The sequence below is a fragment of the Lipomyces arxii genome, assembly GCF_038497795.1.
Source record: "Lipomyces arxii strain Phaff 12-163 unplaced genomic scaffold V1512scaffold_7, whole genome shotgun sequence".
In the NCBI taxonomy this organism is placed as follows: Eukaryota; Fungi; Ascomycota; class Lipomycetes; order Lipomycetales; family Lipomycetaceae; genus Lipomyces; species Lipomyces arxii.
In genome coordinates, this window is record NW_027117706.1 from 30,334 (window position 1) to 52,575 (window position 22,242).

Here is a 22,242-nt window from a genome sequence, read left to right on the forward strand (position 1 = left end):
TATATGCCATACATACTAGCTCATTATACTATGTTTACTGTACTATGCTCATTATACTATGCTTACTATACTATGCTCACTGTACTATGCTCACTATACTCTACACTGTGACAGACTGACAGACTGACACACTACACACTACACACTACACGATAGACAACTATGAACAAAACATGGTATTACTAACTTTTACAAAATCACCGGTCATTCCCTTCTTTTGCCTGTACAATTACATCTTGTCCTGGTCTGTTTAAAATCTCTGAAACGCTCTTCGCTTCATTCTTCTCAACCACAAGATTCTTTAACCATTTGTTCTCCATCTCAAGCTGAACAATCCTGTTCTCCAATTGCCCGACCTTGTCCCTTAAATCCTTCGCTGTTCGTTCCATCTCTTGCTCTCTTTGCTTCTTCTTAATTCTAAATCGTGCAGACGCAGCCGTGTTCCGTCGTCGCTTGTCTTCATCTGCAGCGTACTTAGATGAATCCTCAGGTGTCAGCCCTTCAACTGTCGAACTGGGCCGCTTTAGACTAGAGTTCATAGCGTCATACATCGCCGGCATCGGGTACACATGTGGAGAAGACATTAAATCGATATACTGAGGCATGTACCCTTGCACCTGTGCTGGTGATGGTGATGCGCCGCCGCCCTGTGCAAACTGCTGTGCTCCCTGTCTAGCATTCCTTCGTCGATCGTCATCAACTGGCAACTCGTCCGTACTCGCTACACCTGCATCAGTGCTTCTACCCATGTCGAAATCAAAAAACTGAGTGTTTGCAAACAAGTTCAAGTCTTCTTGCTGCCGCTTGCGACTCAATTGCTGCGGACTCTGCGCAAACTCAACCGAACTCAGCTCGGGCTCCTCAATCGCGTTCAAGTTCGCAATGTATTCAGACACGTTGATCCCCCGATGATGTGTGTACGACATTCTCAAACCGCTCGAGCAACTGGAATTCGGTGAATGATGATTTTTCTCTTTTCTCGGACGCGAGAGCACAAGCACTACATCTTCGCGTGCACATGTTGCATTTATGCCCTATCTGCCGCATACATTATGCTTTTGTATTAATCATCAAGTCAGACACAAGCTCCACATAATACACCGTTTATGCCATAACGCTAAAATGCACATAGCGCAAAACTTCATGAAAATGGCGTGCTCGGGTCACGTGATATAATTAAGCAGCAAATGATGTAATTGAACTGTGACATTCACTATTCCTGACGTCATATGTTGTTTCTATGCGTACGGCTGCTGACGGCTTTGCAGTGGCTAAGTACAAACCCCTTCGCTTTTTGATGAGAGCTGTAAACTAAGACGCGTCAAATACGACAGCCGCGTTACTACGCGTTACTGCGCGTTACTACGCCAGGCTGTTTGTTATTCAAGTTTTAAGAGCAACTTCGTGACACAGCCATCGTGTAATAAGACCCAGTACCAGACTACGCAAGCTGTTTGCGGTAGACAAGGGGTTGTCTTGTGTTCGGCCTGTTGCTTAGCAAGCTATTGCCCCGAGCACGCCTTGATCAAGAGTTTATGAAGTGGTCCATCGACGACTGAATGCCGATTCTCTTCATTATCAGTTTACACACTCACTGATACCGCGAGCGCTAGTGTAAATCAGTATATATTTGACTCGATTCTGGCATTGTCATAATGTAATTGCGAGTTGAGTATATACCAAATTACAATTTAGTAATGGCTGTAGACGTCACATACTTTATTTAATCATAAAACTTGTTTGTTTAGCGACATTAATAGCATCTGCATAACACGTCCTTGAGACTCACCCTGCTGTATCATGAGACAGTCTAGAAATTCCATTACATTGGCAAAAACTTAGCGTGGCCGTGTATAAGCTGCTGCAAATGCTCTTTGACAAGATTTTCACGCAGAAACATGCAAATTCATGACACATTCAATAATTTACTAGACACTGAGTCTGGACTGAAGCAGTGAGATTTCTAGTTGATAGCTGGAAACTTGGTAGTTTCAATCATAGTGAAGTTTGGAGACAATGTTCAAGACGGATGTAGAGTGCTAGACACTTACACAGATTTATAAGAAAACGTCAGTCTAAGACTGCTTGTAATTGAGAAAGATACCTAATGGTTCTATATTCATATTAGAATACAACTGTATATCTGTTAGACTGTCTTCAGAGAGTACGTCGTAAGTTTAGCGTACGTCGTCCGCATTTACCCCTGAAGCCTAACACATAAAGTGAGGGCTAATCACAAGCAACTGTGTTTCGCTAGCTACGGCATAACTTATATACGTTCAATTTATAGCAATGGTTCTAACGCTAGTGTCCTCTTTTTGTAATTCTGAAATTTGTTTGTTTGAGAGGACATTTCGACGGGTTGTTAAGTAGTGATAGTGAGTGGGTAAGGGTCTTAAGATACTAAACCCTTGAAAGTGTTGATTTGACTTCCATATCTCCCAATCATCAAATCAGCAAATCATCAACACTCTTCACAGTTCTCGCCACAAAAGTATGAGCTACGTCGCTTCTGGAGTCTCAGGCTGGGGAGTCAAGTCATTTCAGCCTCCGATTCCAGAATTTGATATTAATCAGAAGAGTACGAGTAACCAGTCATGGCGTAAACGAGCAAATGCAAACGAGTTGGTGCAGAACGATAAGCAAAGAGTCAAGATCGAGGTCAAGACCGAAGTCAAGACCGAGCCTGACTGGGATAGTCGGGTACTGCATTTTAAAGAAAAGAGTTTTTCACATGCACGGAACCAGTTTAAACAGACATTGGTTGAAGAGAATCAGTCCACGGAACGACCTGAAGATGAATGGGCACTTCAGATGCCACTTGCGACCGACAGTTTTATGAAATTTGGTATGAAACTGGTCAAGATGCACAGCTTGCTAGATGAGCATAAGTTTCTGTCGAAAGAAATCAAGTATAAATCACAGAGATTCGATAAGGTCGAACAGACAGCGTGGGCCCATATGACTGAGATCCAACAGCAACAGTATTACGCCTGGAGACTGGGGTTTTTAATTGTACCTGCGATCGAGTGGGATGTAATGAATGCTCCTGTTCCATCAGGAAGCGCGCTGGCCACGTTTGAACGACGGGCAAAGGCATTGCGCTCACTATACAGACCGCAGCCAGTCACGATAGCAAACGCAGTCTCGTTTAGTAGTCGGAATCCGGGATTTCTGCCTTTAGTCAGCGCAATTGAGCTGATACATCAACATTTGCAGACCCAGCCGTCTGAGGAAGGAGCATTTGACACGACCGAACTGGATGAGTTTGAAGTAGTCACTCTGGCAATTTACTATGCCACGAAGTACTTGCCATTGCATCAGAACGATAAGCATAAAGGCTCGTTGGAAAGTGTGAATCAGGCGATTGAAGCGTTAAGGATAAGAGCGAAGGCTTTTGAGAATGCTATTTTGGTTAAATGTAACGCAGTTGTCTGAATAAATTGGATAGTGTTATAGTCGTATAGTATGTATGGTACGTATAGTATAGTACGTATAGTATCGCATATGGGTTGTACAGTATGGCATAGTACGCATGATACGCTTGAATAGCCGCACGACATTGTCTGCAACGCTGTCTACAATATTGTCTACAATATTGTCTACAATATTGTCTACAACAATGGCATATTTAGAAGAAAGAGACGCGAATGGAAACTTCTCAAAAGCATTTTATGACTCTCATGATTCAATTGTCACCGTAACTCACAACGAACATTCTCGTGATGGTCGTCGATCACAATCAGGCAGTCGGGTCATTCACTTGATTCAATTCTTAGTCACCGTGTTCTTACCAACAGGATACCCCGACAGTGTGACTCGAGACTACATTGACTATCAAATCTACGACTCTGTCCAGGCATTTTCAAGCTCAATCTCGAGTCTGATTGGCAGTCGGGCCGTACTAACAGCGGTCGGAGTCGGCGACGCGGCCGCGACAGGAACGTCGGCCATGTTCATCACGGTCGTGCAAGCGACATTAGGCAGACTTGGCACGATTTTGTTTGCGTGGAAGTTTGGGTCCGTACTGGAACTCGAGTGCAAGAAGTACAGGTTTGGCGCGGATCTGGTGAACAACGCCGGGATCGTGTGCGACTGTTTGTCGCCGTACTTTGCCGACCGCAAATCGGTCATGATTCTGTTTCTGTGCTGCTCCGGCGTGCTGAAGGCTATTTGCGGTGTCATGGCGAACGGGTCCAGGGCTGCGCTGACGATGCATTTTACGGATGCACAGAAAGGAAGCATCTCTGACGGTACATATTGCCAGTGCTTGTGTGAACAGGCTAACGAGTTGTTATTTAGTATCTGCCAAAGATGCGTCGCAAGAAACAGTCATTTCGTTACTTGGAATGCTTGTACGTGATTTCGTATTAAATAGGACTCGCTAATTCAACAGGCAGGAACACTCATCATCCCGTACCTTGAATCCACAACTCAAGTCTGGACAGCGCTGACGTTTCTCATAGTCGTGCATCTGTGGACAAACTACCTCGCGGTCCGGTCAGTCGTGATGGACACGCTGAACCGGCAACGAACAAGCATCGTGTTTGCACACGTCATGGACCACATGTCTCCTGCCTTGCTCCACTCTGACTTTCTACACAAACCGTCTGTCCCTGTTCTCGCAATTCTAAGCACGCACCAGGTCGCGACTCGGGAGCACGTTCTCCAACAAGACGGCGCACTACAGTGGGGTGCCACTGGCCCGGTCATGGGTACAGCGACATTTGGATCGTTCGCAATGGTTGCACGCTGGCTCCCGTCTACAATGTCGGTCCATGACTTACTATCAATCTTCACCGACACGGGATACGTGCTCTGGTACACCACGACTCGTGTCCGTGGCCAGAAACATCAACATGTGACTGTCAACATTGCACTCCTGGACTACACTGACGATTCTCGCGACATCAGGGCCTGGGTCCATGCACTCATAATCGCCAGGTCTCTACGATCTACCACACAGTCCACTGCGCACGACACAATCTTGCACACACTCGCACTCGTCACTGCGCTCTTTGAATCAGGCAACGCGACAACCGCCCTAACATCCAAGGGCTGGCACATCTCTCCCGGCAGGACCATGATTGTCAGCGGCAGCGTGCCCAGGGTCAGGGTTGTGAACACTTAGTCACGTGACAACCGGCGACAAAATAGAGTTTTACGGAATTTCAATTTTGCGTTTATTCCTATTTGGGTTTAGCGTGCTCAGTAGTATTCCGGACCCAGATTTTTCCGGGATTTTCTCTCCGCCGTTAACGTTTTGAGTGTGATCTTCGCCCAGTTCGTGTTGAAACAGTCTGTAAGGAGAACGTGCACAGAGTAGACTGAGAGAGCATGACGCGATTCCGCAGTTCGAATCGGAAATTGTCGGTTCTACGTGGATTTGGTGGGCTGAAAGAATCAGAAGACGATCATGAGGGAGAAGCGGGGACAGGAGGAGTTAAGAGAGGTTATGTGTCATCGCAATCATCATCGACTTGCTCGATGTCGACTTCGCCTACGGATTCAGAGCTGATGACAGATTTCAGCGAGCCAAAGTCGCTTCCTGGGCCTGAGTTGGCAGTGGCAAGAACAGAGGAGGAAAGAGCACAACCGACGCTGGATGACGTGTTGGCTGATGTGAGTGAATCGCCGTACTTGTTGACCGAGTTCATGGCGTATCTTGCACAGAATCATTGTTTGGAGACACTTGAGTTTGCGATGGACGTCAAGCGGTACATTGAGGTGTACAATGCCGCGCTGACGTCGTCGTACTCGACTGTGATCCATGCGAATCACAGAGCGTACGATCACTTGATGCTACTGTGGCACCGGATACTAGACTCGTACGTCAGACATGACTCGGCCCGTGAATTGAACTTGCCCGAACACCTCAGGGTTGAGCTCATGGCGCAAACAAATACAGGGTTGCCGCCAGGTCCAGATTGTTTCACCAGGGCGTTATGCGCCGTGAAGGACATGTTGAACGAGTGTGTGTTTCTACAGTTTTTAGCACAGGCCAAACCAGTCTCGTCGCTCTCCCGGCCATACTCTGCTGCGGCAGACCAATCATATTCTGTTGCTCCAGACCAGCCGCGGCCAGACTACTTTCCGTCTCCGGTTGAAGAGTATGATACTGACGAGACAATACCGCCGGTGACGGTGCCTGTGACGTTACCGACGCCTCCAGTCACGCCAGACGAGCCGGTGGCAAAGTCAGAACCGGTACAGGTCCCGAAAGTTCAGCAGGCAAGACCACAGATGACACGTGGATGGCGCCGGATGAGTAAGAGATTTAAATGGTTGAGTGGGGGGGAATAGCATATGATATGATTTTTAGGGATACGGTGCATTTGGTTGGGTGTATTATATGTGTAATTTAGGAATTTATTATGCTCTTTGGTAGTTCTTTGCTACTTGCTATACAGTTTACAGTTAAATAGGTAAGGATAGGTCAATGGCTGGGGACAGAATGATAATTAGATGTAATTCATGACTGTTTGACTATGCTTCTTTCGTAGAGGCAGCAGCGGCAGCAGCTTTTTTATCCTTCTTTCGCTGTTTATCAGCCAGCTTCTTCAACTTCTTTGCCTCAGCCTCGGCATCAGACGCCGACTTCTCACCAAACTGGGACCTCCACTTTTCCTCATTCTTCTCATCGATTCTAGTAAACAAGTATTTTGCGGTTCCAATCTCATGGCCAGCCAACAAGTCCAGCGCAAACTCTTCCGGGATCTTCCTCATTGGCGCGTTCAATTGCGATGCAATGCCGGCCGCCGTGTCGGGTAAGTACGGGAATACGACTGCAGAGAGCAAGTACACCAAATTCAACCCTACACCGACGACTGCGTTGGCCTTGTCGGGTGCGTCCGCCAGGAGTGCGTTATTCATGTTGTTTTCTTGTAGAAACAAGTTGCCGCGGGCAGAGATGGCCATTGCGAGCTCGAGCCCGGATCGGAGATGTACGTTGGTCAAGGCGTCGTTGTATTGTTTGAGTAAGGAGTCGACGGACGATTTGAACTCGGCGTACGCAAGCACGGTCGGGTCATATTCGGGAATCACACGGTCGTATTTGGCGTTGACAAACTTGACGATCCGGTTGACAAAGTTGCCCAAATTGGCAAGCAGCTCCGAGTTATTTCTAAACACGAAATCCCTCCACGAAAACACGGTGTCTGCCGTCTCTGGACGAGACATGAGAAGGTAGTATCTCCATACGTCGGGTGGGACGCCAGTATCTTTTGCATTATTGCCAAACACACCGACGTTGCGTGACTTTGAAAACTTGCCGCCTTCGTATTGAAGGTACTCTGTAGTTGAGATATGGTGTAGCATTGTCCATGGCTGTCGGGTCCCAATTTCAGACGAAGGGAAGACTACGGTGTGGAACGGAACATTGTCCTTGCCCATGAACTGGTACAGTTTGACGTGTTCGGGGTCTTTCCACCATTGTTTCCACTTGTCGGTGTAGTTTGCCGTGATGCTAACGTAGCCGATACATGCATCGAACCAGACGTACAGCACCTTGTCCTTAAACGACTCAAGTGGGACAGGCGTACCCCATCTCAAATCTCTGGTAATGCATCGTGGGCGAAGACCTTCTTTCAGCCATGAGTCTGTAATCATCTTTCCATTTCGACTCCAATGCCCATTCTCGTACGACTTTGCTATCCAAGCCTCGAGTTCGGGCTGTAACTTGTCAAGGGAAAGAAATATATGAGTTGAGTCCTTTGGCACAGGGGACTCGCCGTCAATCTTACAGCGCGGATTGATGAGTTCGAATGGGTTGAGCAAGTTACCACACTTATCACACTGATCACCTCGTGCGTCTTCATACGCGCATCGGGGACAAGTGCCTTCAACAAATCTGTCAGCTAGGAACCCATTATGCTTCTCGCAATACAATTGGGTCATGGACTGTTCTTCTAGGAACCCATTCTTGTTTAGTTCAAGAAAGATATCTTGAGCGATTTCAGTCTGTTTTGGCGTAGTAGTACGACCGAAATGATCGAACCTGATGTTAAACCAATCGTAAACTTGTTTATGAATTGCATGATACTTGTCACAAAGCTCTTGAGGACTGACACCTTCTTCAAGGGCTTTTGTTTCTGTTGCGGTGCCATACTCATCAGTTCCACATATAAACAACGTATTTCTTCCTCTAATTTTCGAATATCTAAATACTCATTAACCCTTTGATCTTTTATGAGCATGAGTATAGAAGACCTAACTAACCTCGAGAAGACATCAGCAGATAGAACAGAACCGATGATATTACCAAGATGAGGAACGTTATTCACATAAGGTAATGCTGAAGTAATTAATATATTCTCTTGATCTTGTTTAGGTAAACTTATTTGTTAGTCAAGTCCCGTTCTGATCAGAATGATTTATGTATGATACGAACATTTCAGTTGAAGGTTCTCTATACTCGATTCCTTCATTGATTGTGACCTTTTTGAATGCATTTGTGACTGTTTCCTATGAGAATAAGAATGTGTTTAGTGTTTAATTATATAATAAACATACAATTATAGACGCCATTACTAATCTATTCAAGTAGCAGATCGTGAGTGAGTCGAAATGTGTTAAAGAGTGAGAGTGAGAAAGAATTGATATTCCTCGAGCGGCTCTTTCCCATTTTGTTTAAATTACGTCGACATCACTCATGAACAATGGACTTGTTTGATGACGTATTGTCACTTGAAGAATCGTATGTATTATATATATATATACATATATATATACAATATTAGACTATTAACTAATAGAATAGGTTCTATAATGAAGGTTATAACAATGGAATAAAAGACGGTGAAAAAGCTGGAACTTCAGAAGGAAAACAGTTTGGTCTTGAGACCGGATTCCAACGATTCTTAACTCTCGGAATCGTTCAAGGAAGATGTGAAATCTGGAATAAACAGTCAAAACAATCTCGTCAACTTCAAGTCTTGACTGAAATGATCGCTGCAGTTGACGTATCGAACACTGAACATGCAGTAGATGAATTCTCAAAGACAATAAAAACTGTTAGGAATAGAGTCAAGGTAGTCCAGAGATTGATGAAAGATCCTGTCACTGTTGATCTCGAAGACGATGCTGTCAAAGTACTTGATCAACAAGATGAGACCGTTGAAGACGTGGTCAATCGTCATCCTCATGTCATTTCTGACCTCCGTTGATGCCCATCGATGATCACTCCGTGTGATACTCCAAGTTCTCCACTGACCCATCCAGGCATTCTCGTCTCGTCAATCTTGTCTAGCTCTGCCAGTCGTCCAAGACCTTCAAACACACTCGTCCCTTCAAATAAGATCCTCACACTGATCTCCTTCTCGATCACTTTGAACTCAACACGTTCAAGCACACTGCTATCAAATCGTGTCCTCTTGCTCTCTCTCTCCTGTGTACGGTCATACACTACTGCCTCGACACTAGCAAGTGGAGACACGTCAACCTCGTCATTGGCATATACACTCCATCCTCCTAATGCAGTTGAGTTTCGGGGCTTGATTCTCAACTCAACTAATGACTCAAGTGATTTGGTGGTTAGCGAAGTATGTTCGAGGGTAGCATTATACCCTGGAGAAGATAGTGATAATTCAATACACTATTTATTAGTCTGGTCATAGTCGACTTCAATTGATACGTACCTCTCGTAGTAACTTGGTGTATGGCACAGTAAATGCCGTATGAAAGACGTACACCGGACTAGTAGGAAACGCAACAAAGTACGTCTTTTGCGTGAACTGGATCCGAACTAGCATTAAAGGAAGAGAATCATGCTGTGTGATATGTACATACTACCAATCAGCCAATTGCCTCCTCTCATCCTCTCATATCAAATACATACACATTCAGCTAACGTAGACATCATTCTTCTTAGTTTCTTCATAAACACAGGAGCATGGAAGTTCACGATACCTACACACTCTCGTCAGACAGGATTTAGAACAACAAACACACAGAACGCACGTTCATGACCTGAAATCGTGACTTTGCTTGCACTCCATCTCAACCATCCCGGCTTCTCAAATACATCTACTATCTTGAGCCATATTTCCATCCGTATTCAAACAACACTCACGTTGAAAGTCGATATCAGCTGCTTGTCTAACATTTAAACCGTTTTTCCAGTCCACATAAACAATCTGCTCCCACACGTCTCTTCTCGACGCGTTCGTTCCTTCGTACCTAGCATACTTGTCCCGCAAATCAAGAACATGCTGAGCTGCTTCCTCGGGCGTCGTAGCGTCAACATTATGTGGACGGCAAAGAGGCACATTCTCAAGCCAGCCGAGCGCAAGACTAATCAACCCATCCCGTGATATTCGCTTTAATATTATAGTCGCACTTGCCGGGGCTGCATTCGCGTCGTCCATTGTTGTTTCTTGGTGAATGTTTAGTCGGGTTTGTTTACATTTGAGCCGCAACCACCATACCCTCACATGTCCCTACATCACTCTACTTCGATACTTCACGATACCTCAAGTTACTGGTACCAAAGACGAGCAATGTCAAATATCCTTGCTATTTCATTACGCAAAACAGATGAACTAAGTTTAAAGGCTCCGATCGAGTCCTACATCGAACGGTCGTATGACCAACACCCGGCCATGTTCAAGGCCGACATCACTCAGCTCGACCAGATCAGACACGCGGTCGTGGTGTGTGAGCTGCGCCAGTCGTCGGTCGAGCATTTGCTAAGATACTTTGCTCAATTGACGTTCATGGCCGTCAAGTTTCCGTCTGACGTACGTACGCTCTTTTGTCTTCGTCATACGCGCATACGCTAACATCTGCAGATCAAAGTCGGCTTCACATGGTACGGTACGTTGAGCTACGCGACGGTGCCCGTCACACGGTCAGATCTACAGTTTGAACGCGCAAACGTGCTATATAATCTTGGCGCGCTGCACTCTGCACTCGGACTTGAGCAGAACAGGGCAAACGCAGACGGTCTCAAACGAGCAGCACTGCATTTCCAGATCGCAGCAGGATGTTTTGCGTATTTGAAGGCGAACGTGCTGGTTGAGTTACACGACACGCCGCCAGACGACTTGTCGGCTGCGACAATGGACGTCCTGGTCAGGTTAATGCTCGCGCAAGCACAAGAATGTTTCTGGCAAAAAGCAGTCCTAGACGTGCTTAAAAACTCGACCATCGCAAGATTGGCGAACCAGGTGTCTGAATACTACGCTCAAGCCAGTGAAGCAGCCTTGCGCGCGCCGGCAATCAGGTCGGAATGGCTCTACCACTTGTCGTGCAAAAAACACCACTTCGAAGCTGCCGCGCAGTACAGAGCCTCGGCGGATTGTCTAGCCGGACACAAGTACGGACAAGAACTCGCGCGACTGCAAGCGGCGCTGGACGCGTGTGTGCTGGCGTTGGCGGATGCGAAACATGTCGCGAAACCAGTCAAAGACGATCTGCTAGGGTTACAGACCAGGTTAAAGTCTGATTTCGCCAGGGCAGAGAAAGATAATGACATGATTTACTTGGCTCATGTACCTGCTCTGTCTGAGCTTGCACCGCTCAAGAGTGCGTCGACCGTGAGTCCGGTCGTGCCGGTCGAGGTTGAGCACGCAATGGACGCGTCACACGATAAGTACGCGCCGCCACTGTTTTCGAAACTGGTCCCGTTTGCGGCCCATATTGCTGCAAGCATCTACGTTGACCGGCGAGACACAATCGTGAACAATATGATAATTGCGCCGCTAGACGGGCTGACAGTGCAACTACACGATTTTCTGACCCGGCTCGGCTTGCCCGGCTCGTTGCAGGCTCTGGAACGTCCGGTCGGGTTGCCGCCGAGCGTGGTCGATCAGATTGAGCAGGTCAGGGCGTCAGGCGGGTACAACGCGATGCAGGCCTCTGTTGCAGACGTGCGAGAGTTGGCGGGTATTGGCCAGGCGGTTTATGACGCTGTTGTGGATTTGTTGGACACCGAGCGACGGGAAGACGATGACATGCGGGCCAGGGTTGGGACCGACCGGTGGCGGCGCCTACCGTCGGCTGAGGCTGCTGCACAGCTATATGAACGGCTGCGTGCGCTCGGCGGTGTCATTCGGCAGGCTGGCGAGAGCGACGAGATTGTGCGGGCGAAGTTCAGGGAGTATGATTCGACGTTCAGGCTGTTGAGTGCAGATGTATCTGAGATTGAACGGCAGTTGCCGGCGGCAGACGTAAGCACATCTACTGGGCCTGACCATGACATGCTTGAGACCAGGACCGCCGAGTTGTCGGAGAAGATGAGCGACGTATCGAAAGTCGAGTACCGTCGAAGGAAACTGGTCGAGGACGTGAAAGAGCTCGCTCGAACTGATGACGTGACTGAGCTGGTCTTGCAAGAGACAGCCCGTCTTGAGCGGGCGGATCCGTTTGGCAAGATCGAACCGACGCAGTTTGAGAAATTGTTTACAGACCGATTACGCAAGTACGACGACGCAAAGCAGGCTGTTGAGCGCGAACATGACGAGCAGACTACGTTGATGACCGAAGTTGAGCTCGCGAGCAATGACTTCCAAGCCGCATTGGCTCGTACCAGGACTGGGCCTACGGCACGAGAACAGGCTCTGCAGGGATTACAGGATGGGTATTTCAAGTACCAGCAGTTAATGGCTAACCTTGACGAGGGCCGCAAGTTCTATAATGAACTGATGGGCCCGTTGACGAAGTTACAGGACGAATGCACTGATTTTGTGTACAGTCGCCGAGTCGAAGCTCATGACCAACAACGCACCGACAGTCCATTACCTGCTCCACGCGCACAAGGCCCTCCTGCTCGAGTATTAGACGTGTGGACACCTGAACGGGGGATTCGGTTTGATTAGAGTAGTAATTTGTATGAATATGGCATAATCGAGTAAATATTTGTGCATGGCGATAAGACTTTCACGAGATGATTTGCGACGACGAAGACGACGACGACGAAGCAAAGGAGACATGCATGGAACAGGGCGGAAAGAGCCACCGAGTTGTTTGGCTTTCAGTACCGAGTCGCTGCCGTCACCGTCACCTTCACCGTCACCGGGTCATGTGGTGACTGGGAGAGAGCGGGCGGTATCGTCGAGAGATCAGCTGGCGTTCATGTACTCGAACAATGTGATTACTCCACCAGAAGAGTATCCCGCTACACAGACCAGGGCAGCATTGAGTGCGGTCATGATTGCGGACATCGTCGACGGATCAGTTGAAGCAGCTGCGTCTGTGCTGAGCACACCGTCGAGCGCGGTGTTTCTGGACGAGGCGTTCGATGATCAGCGACAGAACGACGAAGACGACGACAAAAGCGAGCATTTGAATTTTGGCAAGTCAATACTGCGCAAAATGGTGCCGTCCAGGCTACGACGGGGACTCAAGCGGAGGATGTCGGCGCCGATCCCGACAGTGACCAGCGCGCCGGTATTGGTCGTGAACACGAATGCTGCTGCCGGTGACGGGTATTTTGATCCAGCGATGGCGTCGAATACGAATCTTGAGACAGGAAAATTTGTGCCAAGTGAGACCGCATCACCGATCGAGTCGTCTCCGGCGGTCGTGGTGGTGGTCGCGGCAAGTGCGCCTGGTACGCCTGCAACGCCGGTCACGCCGATTTCCACGCCTGGTGTCGTGTCTGGGAATACGAGTCCAGGTGTGCTAGCGGCAGCGAGCGCGATGACTGCGGTACTGTCGAGTTCACCGCCGATTCCGCCGTCACCGCGGGTGTCATCGAGGCCGGTTGAGATTGCGACGCCGTTATGGCCTGCGCCGATAGTATCGCAGGAAGAAGAGGTCAAGATGGTGGTGCAGAGTTTACATGAACGGCTAGGACAAGATAGTGTTGATGAGAGTGAACGGGTCCGAGAGGACATGTATAGTCAAATGGTTGCGGAAGATCAGGCGTTTGAAGCGACCGAAATACGATTGGGTCAGTCTGGATGGACGAGCGAGAGTGAACTTGCGGCGATACGAGAAAATAGAGAAGCTGCACGGAGGAAGTGGCAGTTGGCGATTGCAGAGATGGATTGTACATAGAGAATAGATATATAGATATATAGATATATAGATGTTATCGAATTAGAGATACACGAGGATCCTGTACTGCTCTATCAGGAATCATGAGCTCGACTACAGCAGCCAGGTCTATCTTAACAGTCTCAAGCATCGTGGTCGCTGTCTGGACCAAGTCCGCTTCATCTGTCGTGAGGATATCGACGTAGGCATGGACTAGTAGAGTATCCATAAAGACCGGACTGTCTTGTTTGATGGCAATGTCTGTACTTGACAACGGGGCGATTTGAGTGATTGTAACGATAACACCATGAAGTACAAACAACTGGCCTTTGACGAGATATGCGTATTCTGGTACATAATCAAGAGCTTTGATGAACTGTAAGAGTACGTCTAGAGGATCTTGTGTAGAAGTCTTGTGAATGTGTTGAATCTGAACTTGTCTTTTAGCTGATTCGGGGATTGTAGGGATCGAAAGCGAAGTTTGTGAGTTTGAAATGCATAAATTGATTCTGCTGCTCTCCAGTTGTAATTGTTGTTGTTGTTGAATAGTACTAGATAGTGATATTGGACTGAATTGAATGTGATGTTCATTGATTTTAATGGGTGAATTACCTGCGATTGCAATTAACGTCAACAGCAAGTTCTGCGCATTCTCTGGGTGTACTGTTCCATACAAAGACGCTCTCTGCATCGTCGTCGTCGTCGTCGTCGTCGTCGTCGTCGAAGTTCACGATAGTCGCGATGGAGTAGAGCTTTGAAGCAGGGTTAGGGCTCTACATCCGCCGGAACTCGGGGATTTCATTTTTTTGTTTTGTTCGAACTGAACAGCCAACGCGCCAAAGATGCGAGTTCGGGTCCGGCCTCGGGTCAAACTGAAGCGACTGGAGCTGAGTAGACGATTTGAAGTTCTTGTGAACCCGTCATTCGCGGGTGCAGTGGTTGAGAATGATCATGAGCATGAGCACGAGTATGAGCATGTGCATACTGTCGAGCATATCGTCTCCTACGAGCAGAAGGAGGCTGTGACTAGGACTAGGATTAAGACTAGGAAGGCAGCTATAGATAGAATACGGTACTATGTGACTGAGTTTGTAAGGGCTGTTCAACGTGATTCTGAGACTGGATTTACTGGTTAGTTTTGTTCTATTCGAGTGACTGTGCACTGGACTGGACTGATGAGCAGATAAACTGTATACAATGCTGGAATTTTATGTCAAAGACACGTTGCTACCGAGAAGTTACACCAGCAGAATGAATGCCATTGACGTCCGGCTGCGTCTGCTCGAGGCGCGTGTGGATGCTCACACAATTCATGAAGCTGCTGATTTAGTTCGCAACACCGGCGACCTTACACTCGCTCATTTACTCGCAAATCACATGTTTGCCCACTCGCTCACACGCAACTTGGTGTCGCTTCTGTTTGACGTGTTTGATTTGTCGTCAGCAACATACATCTTGCACGCGGCTATCGTGAAAACCAAAACACCCCAATTTGCATTGAACGCGGTCGTGCTGGACTGCATGATCACCGACCGAGTCGAGTTGGCAGCTCACGTCGTGCACGACCTCGCATCTGTCGATCCTGGTTTAGTGCCTGACCCAGCATTCCTAATCAAAACCGCGGAAGCACAAATCAGGATATCGTTCGTGACCGACGCCGAGTTGCTGATCTCGTTGGCGCAGAAATTTGATCGCGCCGGCTTGCAGTCGATGCTGCTGTCTGCGCTGACGCAGCTCGCACGGTGTGACGAACTGCTCGCGGTCGCGGCGCTGATTGATGCGTCGCAAATGAACCTCGCAAGCACGATTGGTGAACTCACGAAATCAATCGCAGCAATGGCCAACGATGTGACAGGCACAAACATTGTTGAATACACATCGGTCGCATCTTCAAAACTAATAAAATCAAACAGAGGACTCGAAGCCTTTGTCCCGCTCGCAGTCACAGCCCAGTACGACACAGTCCTGCCACTCTGGAACTCAATCGTGTACAACAGTCCGACCCGCGACGAGAACTTCTACCCGGTCAACAGACAGCTCGTTCCGGTCTCGCTCATCAACGCGTTTGCTACTGTAGCGTACAGACTCGGAAATTGGACCGCGTGCGCTGAAATCTTACAAACGAAAACAACAGGCCAGGTTCGCTCGGCGCTGGGACCTTACGTGCCCGGGTTCGCAATCGAGCGCCTATTCAACGCGGTCGACGCAGGACCGAACCCAGTCCCAGACACGACGGCGGTCGTGGTCGCGACTAAAATACTAAAGTCAATGGTCCTCGCCAAACAGCATCTCACACTCGACAACCTGGCCGCACGGTTCATCGCGACCACGTCGTCGGACGTCGCAAAGGGGAAGTACGTCGATTTACTGCTTGCCACACTGACACGGGCAAACTTGAAAGTCTCGGGCCCGTTCGCGGACAGACTAACTGCACTGTTCCTGCTTGCGTCGCCGTCTACTCAAGCGCATGCCGGGACCAAGTACGCAAGTTTGTTTCCGAGCCGTCAATTGCTCAAGCTTCTACGGACTCACGTCAACGCGTTCCAGGGGACAGGAGAGTATAACGTCAAGTTGGTCTCAACTTTGCTACTGCAGTACTCTCGAGTTCTAGGCAAGTATCACGCGAATCGCGACACGGTCGTGGTCGCGGTCTTGAGAGCAATGATGGAAAACACACCGACCCCTGATTTCGACCTGTCAATCAAAGTATGGCACCGGCTATCCCTCACAGCACAAGACACTGTCGCATCCACGCCACCGACCGTGCTTTCCCGGCGCGCAGTCAAGTGTCTGCGTGTATTGTCCGCACTCAACGCCCGGTCTGGCGTGTCGAACGCGGTCAACGTCTGGTTTCTGCTCTGCTTGACCGCGCACGCACAGTTCGACCCAGTCATGCGCGTCATCGAGTCTAAATCTGTCGTCCCACGCAGACTGTTTGAGCTATTGATGTTATCCGCCGTCGATTCGGCCAGACCAGACATCGTCTCCCGAACCATTGTCGCGGTCCAGTCCAGGTCGGTCTCGCTCTCGGTCACCTGGATGAACAAGATTGAGCGCAGATTAACAGATTTACTTGACCGTGAGTCAGTCAAACCGACACAAGAAGCAGAATGGCCCGTATTGTACTGGTGTACGGTCGCGTTGCACCAGATCAGAACGGGCAGGAAAATCAGACGGATCGAGCTAAGAAGGATATTTCATGACACTAAAGCGGCGTATCCAGACGTGCTGGAAGCGGCACAGGTGAGGAACAAATTGGAAAAAAATAAGCGGGTCAGTCGCGTTAGCATCTAGTGGAGTTGTATATATTGCATTTGCCAACGCGTGAATCGTAATCGTAAACAACCTGAGTCGCGTCAATCACGTGATTCTCGTCACTGTAAACTTTTTTCGCGTGTGTGGGTTGGACTTGAACAACAAAAATGATGTTCACGGTCGAGTTATCGTATGAATTACTTTGGCTATGACGTTGAAGAAATATACTGATGGTATAGAGGCGGACTCGAGTTGCATTTTGGCGGTAAACGGGTTATTCAAGTTGAACTTGATGAGCCGGCAACGATTGCAGACTTAGTCAAGCATTTAAGTAACAACGTCATGACTGATCGCCGGAAAGAGATGCTTGTTCTTGATGACTATGAAGTGTACGTATTTGCTCGCGTTACGCTTGGATCGTAATTAACAGGCAGACGACCGGGCATTTTGGTCCTGATTAACGACACAGACTGGGAACTTGAAGGTAAACAAGACTACCAGATCCAACCTGGCGATGAAATTATGTTTGCATCTACGCTTCATGGTGGATGAGTTTGTAGAATAATTATATTAAATAATTCACATAACGCCATATCCTGTATACAATCACTACTTTTCATCTCATCTCTACAAAAACACTTGTCCATCGCTTTCGTTACTACTCTGACTCCCATCCATGCTTCCACTCGCTGCCCTCCTCGCAGGCTGGCCCCCGTTCCTAAACTGCACCAGCCGCGGCTCGCCAGCAGACGGGTTCATTCGGTGCCGCCACTCGCCGCGCGAACCCGGCACCTCCTCAAACTGCTGCGACGACGTATCCGAACTAGAGTAGCTGTCCGATTCGTCTGTGCCCTCGTCCAGCACCGGCGCGGCAACAAGCCGTAACGAATCTTCGCTAATATCTTCTTCCCGCACCGAACGCAGCCGCGTCGGCGTGTCGCCCGACGACGTCGAGTACGGCCCGATGGTCGCGCTTCCACTGCTGCCACTGCTGCCGTCGCCTGATCCAAGCCGGCGTGAATGTCGTCGACCACCAGCTGCTGCTGCGCCGGTAAGGTCTCCGACGCTCGACTCGACAAGTCTAACGCTGAAGATCTCGGTCGTCGCGACGGTCGCGAGCGACGCCAACGAGTCTCTAATCGAAGACCGCCCTGAAAACATGCGCGACCGCCGCGGCCGGGTCTGGTCGTTGGGGTCGTACGGGATCACGAAACCAGCAACGTGCTGCTTCTCAAGATCAGAATACGTCTGGTGATGAGGCGAGAAAACCGACATGCCTGACAACCGTCTGGGCGGGTCCCACGTTTTGCCGGGAGGGGTCGGGCCAAGCGGCCAGTTGTCGTCGTCGTCCATCGGAAGCGGTTTTGAGATGTTGCTGTGTCCCGGACTGACCTGTGTGTCGCTGGACTCGCTTCGTTGCCGGCGTCTCGTGCCAGTGCAGCAGCAGAAGAACAGGATCGCAGCCGCGGCAAGGACGGCCAGAGGAATCACGATGCCACATGCAATTGCAATTGTGCGTTTGTTGTTCTTGCTCGATGCTGCTGCAACAGCGGTAGATGGGGATGTCGACGTCGACGCGGACGTTGTCGATGTTGCAGTCGCGCTGGTCAACCTGGCCGAGTGCGAGACGTGAGAATGCGGTGTCCGTGTCGCCGTATAGCTTGTAGTAGTGGTTGTAGCCGACGTCACAGTTCCACGGCTTCGGATGTAAAACTCAGCCGACTGGGCTCCGCTTTGAGTCTCGACGTTGACCACGACCCTGACGTCGTCCAAGTTCGACGGCACGAGTCCGCTCAAAACGTAAGTCGTGCTGTCAAAGTGCAGCCATGAGTTGCTCGGCACGTAGTTCACCGCGACCGATTCAATGTCGTTCCCGCGTAACGGGATCGTGTACGTGAACTCCCTGCCCCGCATTGCAGTCACGTTATGTAACCCTGTAGCACCAAATACGGAATCTCCAGATCCATCAGATCTCACCGCGACGCCGACAACGACAGAGACAGTGTCGTCGTACACGTCAGTCACAGTGACCGTGACCATTGCACCGTCCTGGTCGCTCGACGGTGTGCCGCTCAACGTCAAACTGCTGTTGTCGAATGTCATCCAGTCCGGCATCCCGTCGATCGCAACAGATGACACGTTTGTCTGCGAAATGCTCACCCCGTCTAACTCGACGTCGAGCTGCTTGCTGAAATACGACCCCTCGGTGACATTGACGGACACGGACTGCGCGGAAAGCGAATGATGTCCGACCAAGATGCTGAACGACGACTCTGCGGCGGAAAAGTTGGGCACGTCGGACCCGACTAGAACGAACCCGAAATACAGCGGCGGCGCGATCGCGGACGACAGCGCCGGCGTGGTACCGTAAAAAGTTAAACTCGCGGCGTCGAACGCAATCCAAGACGGCAGTGGTGTGCGTCCGGCAGCTAGACCGTAGATTGCAGTCACGTTGCCGGTGAAGGTGTCTTGCGAGAACCTGAGCCCGAACCCCTGGCCCGGTGTCATTGCGATTCCGGAGGACGAAAAGGTGGTATAGTTAACCTGGAGCTGTTCACCGCAATCGAGCTCGACAGTTGGCGCAGTGGATGCAGACACGGCAAGTGTAGCGTCTAGCGAAGCAGTCACTCCATCGGATGAATCAGTAGCAACGACAGTAATGCCTGGGAACCCAACGTCATTATCCTGAGGAGTGCCGGAGAATGTGAGTGATCCAACGTCAAACGATAGCCATCCAGGCAGACCAGTCACAGAGTATGAGATGTTGCCACCCGAGTTTGTCGTAAAAGTGTACTTTGACAAGCCAAAGTTGTAGTCCTCACCTACTCTTGCGACAGGTGGGTATTGATCAGCAACAGGATAATCCAGAGTCGGCACTGCGACGACGGCGTGATTTATTATAGCCGATAATAGCAATACAGGAATAAAACCATACATTGTCAATGAATTGTAACAGAAAAAAAAGAGTGAGTGAAGAGAGAAAAGAAACAGAACAGGAGCAGGAACATGACGAGCGAGGACAGATCGCACAGTAAGCGGCTCGTTATTGACTTTGTCTGTCAGTGAACAGATATGAATCCAGGAGTAAGGGGGTGATGCTTCAGACGCGTCTCTTTGCGCGTTGACGCGTAAATTGAAAATACGCGTCTTAAAGAATGTACACTAGTCTCGATTTAAAAAATAGAGTTATCCCTCCAACTTTAATTATTATACTCCTTTTTGTTGGAAATTCATGTTTTATATAAAATAAACGTACATATCATATTGTCAAAATCGTTTTAAAATGTAAAAAATTACGCTCTATTTTGTCCTTAAGCTTCAGTCTTCTCTGTTATGGCATTATCCGTAGATGTAATCTCGGCAGCGACTTCAGCAACTGGCTCAGCGACCGCAGGTTCAATCTTGGTCTCTACTGAGGCTTCAGTCGGTACAGCCGCTGTTTCTGCCTCTGTTAGAGCTGGATCCGCCTTGGTCTCCAATTCCGCCTTAGTCTCGGTCTCCGGAACTGGTTCAGGCTTGTCGGTCTCTGCAGTCACTGCCGGCGTAGTAAGTCCAGGCGATCCAATGCCGTCATACAAACTTGTCCACGAGTCCAACACTTTTTGTGCGCGCTCTCTAAAATGGTACTTGTCATCTAGAGGTACAATGTCAAGCTTGTGAATGCCTTTCAAGACCTTGTGAATCTTGGTTTGCTTGATGATTGAGGTCTCGAGTCCCTGAAAATTCTCTAGCTTCTGGAACAACCTATCGACAACGTCCATGTCCTCATCTGGTGCCGGAGATTTCATCAAGAATGTCTTTTGTAATCTGTGTCGCAAAAACAAGACTTGCTTGGTTCGTTCCTCTAGACTCTCCTTCGCACTAACACTTTTCTTCTTTGCCGGAGTCTTCTTTTTGGCCGAGTCACCATTTGTCTTTTCCCTTTTCGTTGCCGATCCGTTCTCTTTCTTCTTTCGCTTTGGTGCTGGAGTAGATGAGTCACCAGTCTCGTCTTTTGACAAACTCTTTCTCTTCTTTGATGACGTCTTTTCCTGCTCCTCCTCCTCTTCATCTTCCATCACGACGTCCTCCTCCTCTTCTTCCTCTTCCTCTTCCTCTTCCTCTTCAACTTCAACTGAACTGCCCTTTGCAAATAACTCAAGCGTAGGAGGATCGGCGGCAATTTTGTACGCAGCAATCAGCGACTTGTCTTTCTTTGAATTCTTGCTGTTAATCGCATCAAGATACTTCTGCGCAGTCTCAATCGCCAATGGCTTTAAATCTGATCGAGTTGCCCACATGCTGTTGTCGTTAGTAGAACTCATTGTATATCGAGTCATCATACTAGTTGTCATCATTGAAGAATCTGACCGGGAACGCCGATTGCTCCTCTTCTTCATTTCCAATACTTTTTCGCTTTGAACGCGCTGAACCAGGAGCACTTGATGACTTTGGCTTGCTCTTCAAGATATGAGGCGGTAGAAACGCGTCTGCCAAAACCTGTGACGTAACTGATTAAATCAATTCGCTATTAACTGTTTAAGAATAATTACCATCGCAGGCCATGGAGGGAATCCTTTTAGTTTAGCTAACACCACCGCACCAGGCAAATAAGGCTGTTTGGTTGGTTTGCGCTTCTCCAGTTGCTGATCTGATCTGGCTTCCGTTGATTCAGGTATGTCGCCATTTTTCTTGTCTGGCTCGGTTGTTTCGGATTCAATCACTGAATTGACAGTTTCGATTGCAGGTTCAGTTGATTCAGGCTTGACTGGTTCTGTTTGCTGATCAACCGACGCGTCAGGAACAGTAGGAGTGTCATTGGTATTAGTAGAATCAGCAGCAGTAGCAGTAGTAGTACCAGCCTGAGTCGAATCAGGTTCTTCGGGTTGAGTTGACATAGTGTGTGATGAAGTCAATTAGCGATGATGTTGATTATTAAGAGAAAGAGAGAGTTTGAAAGGAAAGACAGTAAGTAATTTTAAGAGAGTAAAAGAGTCTGGAGCGGCGGGACATCACGGCCGTTTTGACCCG

The 22,242-nt window shown here is 48.7% G+C and overlaps 14 protein-coding genes across 14 annotated transcripts; 8 read left to right on the plus strand and 6 right to left on the minus strand.

The window, feature by feature from the left end:
- Window positions 1–159: 159 nt before the first annotated feature.
- V1512DRAFT_262361 (uncharacterized protein) lies at window positions 160–1,019 on the minus strand. Its single transcript, XM_066916256.1, has one exon. It carries the CDS (start codon window positions 924–926, stop codon window positions 198–200), a length of 729 nt encoding a protein of 242 aa, XP_066771513.1. The 5' UTR covers window positions 927–1,019; the 3' UTR covers window positions 160–197.
- Window positions 1,020–2,389: 1,370 nt separating this feature from the next.
- On the plus strand, window positions 2,390–3,464 carry V1512DRAFT_262363 (uncharacterized protein). Its single transcript, XM_066916257.1, has one exon. It carries the CDS (start codon window positions 2,497–2,499, stop codon window positions 3,436–3,438), a length of 942 nt encoding a protein of 313 aa, XP_066771514.1. The 5' UTR covers window positions 2,390–2,496; the 3' UTR covers window positions 3,439–3,464.
- Window positions 3,465–3,622: 158 nt separating this feature from the next.
- Window positions 3,623–5,131, plus strand: V1512DRAFT_247546 (vitamin B6 photo-protection and homoeostasis-domain-containing protein; the record flags this gene model as incomplete). The annotated part of the gene is made up of 3 exons (XM_066914492.1): window positions 3,623–4,253; window positions 4,303–4,355; window positions 4,397–5,131. 3 exons carry the CDS (start codon window positions 3,623–3,625, stop codon window positions 5,129–5,131), a joined length of 1,419 nt encoding a protein of 472 aa, XP_066771515.1.
- Window positions 5,132–5,595: 464 nt separating this feature from the next.
- Window positions 5,596–6,294, plus strand: V1512DRAFT_198465 (RGS domain-containing protein; the record flags this gene model as incomplete). The annotated part of the gene is made up of 1 exon (XM_066913171.1): window positions 5,596–6,294. A coding segment is annotated over one exon (699 nt), but the record flags the coding sequence as incomplete, so codon positions are not given.
- Window positions 6,295–6,318: 24 nt separating this feature from the next.
- On the minus strand, window positions 6,319–8,681 carry V1512DRAFT_262367 (tRNA synthetases class I (M)-domain-containing protein). Its single transcript, XM_066916258.1, has 4 exons — window positions 8,512–8,681; window positions 8,390–8,463; window positions 8,218–8,334; window positions 6,319–8,158 (listed from the first exon to the last, which is right to left on the minus strand). Exons 1-4 carry the CDS (start codon window positions 8,524–8,526, stop codon window positions 6,487–6,489), a joined length of 1,878 nt encoding a protein of 625 aa, XP_066771517.1. The 5' UTR covers window positions 8,527–8,681; the 3' UTR covers window positions 6,319–6,486.
- Window positions 8,664–9,131, plus strand: V1512DRAFT_192213 (uncharacterized protein; the record flags this gene model as incomplete). Its single annotated transcript, XM_066913143.1, has 2 exons — window positions 8,664–8,695; window positions 8,759–9,131. Coding segments are annotated over 2 exons (405 nt in total), but the record flags the coding sequence as incomplete, so codon positions are not given.
- On the minus strand, window positions 8,682–10,382 carry V1512DRAFT_224765 (kinetochore protein CHL4 like-domain-containing protein). The gene is made up of 5 exons (XM_066913795.1): window positions 10,070–10,382; window positions 9,958–10,023; window positions 9,836–9,906; window positions 9,636–9,785; window positions 8,682–9,592 (listed from the first exon to the last, which is right to left on the minus strand). Exons 1-5 carry the CDS (start codon window positions 10,362–10,364, stop codon window positions 9,140–9,142), a joined length of 1,035 nt encoding a protein of 344 aa, XP_066771519.1. The 5' UTR covers window positions 10,365–10,382; the 3' UTR covers window positions 8,682–9,139.
- Window positions 10,383–10,450: 68 nt separating this feature from the next.
- V1512DRAFT_238180 (BRO1-like domain-containing protein) lies at window positions 10,451–12,878 on the plus strand. Its single transcript, XM_066914169.1, has 2 exons — window positions 10,451–10,736; window positions 10,788–12,878. The coding sequence occupies exons 1-2, from the start codon at window positions 10,497–10,499 to the stop codon at window positions 12,813–12,815; spliced, it is 2,268 nt and encodes a 755-aa protein (XP_066771520.1). The 5' UTR covers window positions 10,451–10,496; the 3' UTR covers window positions 12,816–12,878.
- Window positions 12,879–14,049, plus strand: V1512DRAFT_262373 (uncharacterized protein). The gene has a single exon (XM_066916259.1). It carries the CDS (start codon window positions 12,928–12,930, stop codon window positions 13,996–13,998), a length of 1,071 nt encoding a protein of 356 aa, XP_066771521.1. The 5' UTR covers window positions 12,879–12,927; the 3' UTR covers window positions 13,999–14,049.
- On the minus strand, window positions 13,971–14,779 carry V1512DRAFT_262374 (Med18 protein-domain-containing protein). Its single transcript, XM_066916260.1, has one exon. It carries the CDS (start codon window positions 14,666–14,668, stop codon window positions 14,033–14,035), a length of 636 nt encoding a protein of 211 aa, XP_066771522.1. The 5' UTR covers window positions 14,669–14,779; the 3' UTR covers window positions 13,971–14,032.
- Window positions 14,780–14,804: 25 nt separating this feature from the next.
- Window positions 14,805–17,329, plus strand: V1512DRAFT_262376 (uncharacterized protein). The gene has a single exon (XM_066916261.1). The coding sequence runs from the start codon at window positions 15,175–15,177 to the stop codon at window positions 17,269–17,271; it is 2,097 nt and encodes a 698-aa protein (XP_066771523.1). The 5' UTR covers window positions 14,805–15,174; the 3' UTR covers window positions 17,272–17,329.
- Window positions 17,312–17,863, plus strand: V1512DRAFT_262378 (ubiquitin-related modifier 1). Its single transcript, XM_066916262.1, has 3 exons — window positions 17,312–17,422; window positions 17,472–17,621; window positions 17,667–17,863. Exons 1-3 carry the CDS (start codon window positions 17,400–17,402, stop codon window positions 17,782–17,784), a joined length of 291 nt encoding a protein of 96 aa, XP_066771524.1. The 5' UTR covers window positions 17,312–17,399; the 3' UTR covers window positions 17,785–17,863.
- On the minus strand, window positions 17,782–20,346 carry V1512DRAFT_262380 (uncharacterized protein). The gene has a single exon (XM_066916263.1). The coding sequence runs from the start codon at window positions 20,167–20,169 to the stop codon at window positions 17,860–17,862; it is 2,310 nt and encodes a 769-aa protein (XP_066771525.1). The 5' UTR covers window positions 20,170–20,346; the 3' UTR covers window positions 17,782–17,859.
- A 35-nt stretch (window positions 20,347–20,381) lies between these two features.
- Window positions 20,382–22,206, minus strand: V1512DRAFT_275921 (uncharacterized protein). The gene is made up of 3 exons (XM_066917850.1): window positions 21,765–22,206; window positions 21,557–21,711; window positions 20,382–21,513 (listed from the first exon to the last, which is right to left on the minus strand). The coding sequence occupies exons 1-3, from the start codon at window positions 22,107–22,109 to the stop codon at window positions 20,544–20,546; spliced, it is 1,470 nt and encodes a 489-aa protein (XP_066771526.1). The 5' UTR covers window positions 22,110–22,206; the 3' UTR covers window positions 20,382–20,543.
- Window positions 22,207–22,242: the final 36 nt, after the last annotated feature.

Bases quoted from the DNA above. Each gene is read 5' to 3' on its own strand.
- V1512DRAFT_262380 (XM_066916263.1), bottom strand. From the start codon at position 20,169: ATGTATGGTTTTATTCCTGTATTGCTATTATCGGCTATAATAAATCAC.
- V1512DRAFT_275921 (XM_066917850.1), bottom strand. From the start codon at position 22,109: ATGTCAACTCAACCCGAAGAACCTGATTCGACTCAGGCTGGTACTACT. The intron at 21,712-21,764 runs GTAATTATTCTT...GTTACGTCACAG, and splicing joins TCCCTCCATGGCCTGCGATG to GTTTTGGCAGACGCGTTTCT. The intron at 21,514-21,556 runs GTATGATGACTC...TAACGACAACAG, and splicing joins TTCTTCAATGATGACAACTA to CATGTGGGCAACTCGATCAG.
- V1512DRAFT_262361 (XM_066916256.1), bottom strand. From the start codon at position 926: ATGTCGTACACACATCATCGGGGGATCAACGTGTCTGAATACATTGCG.
- V1512DRAFT_262367 (XM_066916258.1), bottom strand. The intron at 8,335-8,389 runs GTTCGTATCATA...CTAACAAATAAG, and splicing joins AGAGAACCTTCAACTGAAAT to TTTACCTAAACAAGATCAAG. The intron at 8,159-8,217 runs GTTAGTTAGGTC...ATGAGTATTTAG, and splicing joins TCTGCTGATGTCTTCTCGAG to ATATTCGAAAATTAGAGGAA.
- V1512DRAFT_262376 (XM_066916261.1), top strand. From the start codon at position 15,175: ATGCTGGAATTTTATGTCAAAGACACGTTGCTACCGAGAAGTTACACC.
- V1512DRAFT_262373 (XM_066916259.1), top strand. From the start codon at position 12,928: ATGCATGGAACAGGGCGGAAAGAGCCACCGAGTTGTTTGGCTTTCAGT.
- V1512DRAFT_262378 (XM_066916262.1), top strand. From the start codon at position 17,400: ATGATGTTCACGGTCGAGTTATC. The intron at 17,423-17,471 runs GTATGAATTACT...CTGATGGTATAG, and splicing joins ATGTTCACGGTCGAGTTATC to AGGCGGACTCGAGTTGCATT. The intron at 17,622-17,666 runs GTACGTATTTGC...ATTAACAGGCAG, and splicing joins GTTCTTGATGACTATGAAGT to ACGACCGGGCATTTTGGTCC.
- V1512DRAFT_262374 (XM_066916260.1), bottom strand. From the start codon at position 14,668: ATGCAGAGAGCGTCTTTGTATGGAACAGTACACCCAGAGAATGCGCAG.
- V1512DRAFT_262363 (XM_066916257.1), top strand. From the start codon at position 2,497: ATGAGCTACGTCGCTTCTGGAGTCTCAGGCTGGGGAGTCAAGTCATTT.
- V1512DRAFT_238180 (XM_066914169.1), top strand. From the start codon at position 10,497: ATGTCAAATATCCTTGCTATTTCATTACGCAAAACAGATGAACTAAGT. The intron at 10,737-10,787 runs GTACGTACGCTC...TAACATCTGCAG, and splicing joins CCGTCAAGTTTCCGTCTGAC to ATCAAAGTCGGCTTCACATG.
- V1512DRAFT_224765 (XM_066913795.1), bottom strand. From the start codon at position 10,364: ATGGACGACGCGAATGCAGCCCCGGCAAGTGCGACTATAATATTAAAG. The intron at 10,024-10,069 runs GTGAGTGTTGTT...TCAAGATAGTAG, and splicing joins AGCTGATATCGACTTTCAAC to ATGTATTTGAGAAGCCGGGA. The intron at 9,907-9,957 runs GTGCGTTCTGTG...GAGAGTGTGTAG, and splicing joins CACGATTTCAGGTCATGAAC to GTATCGTGAACTTCCATGCT.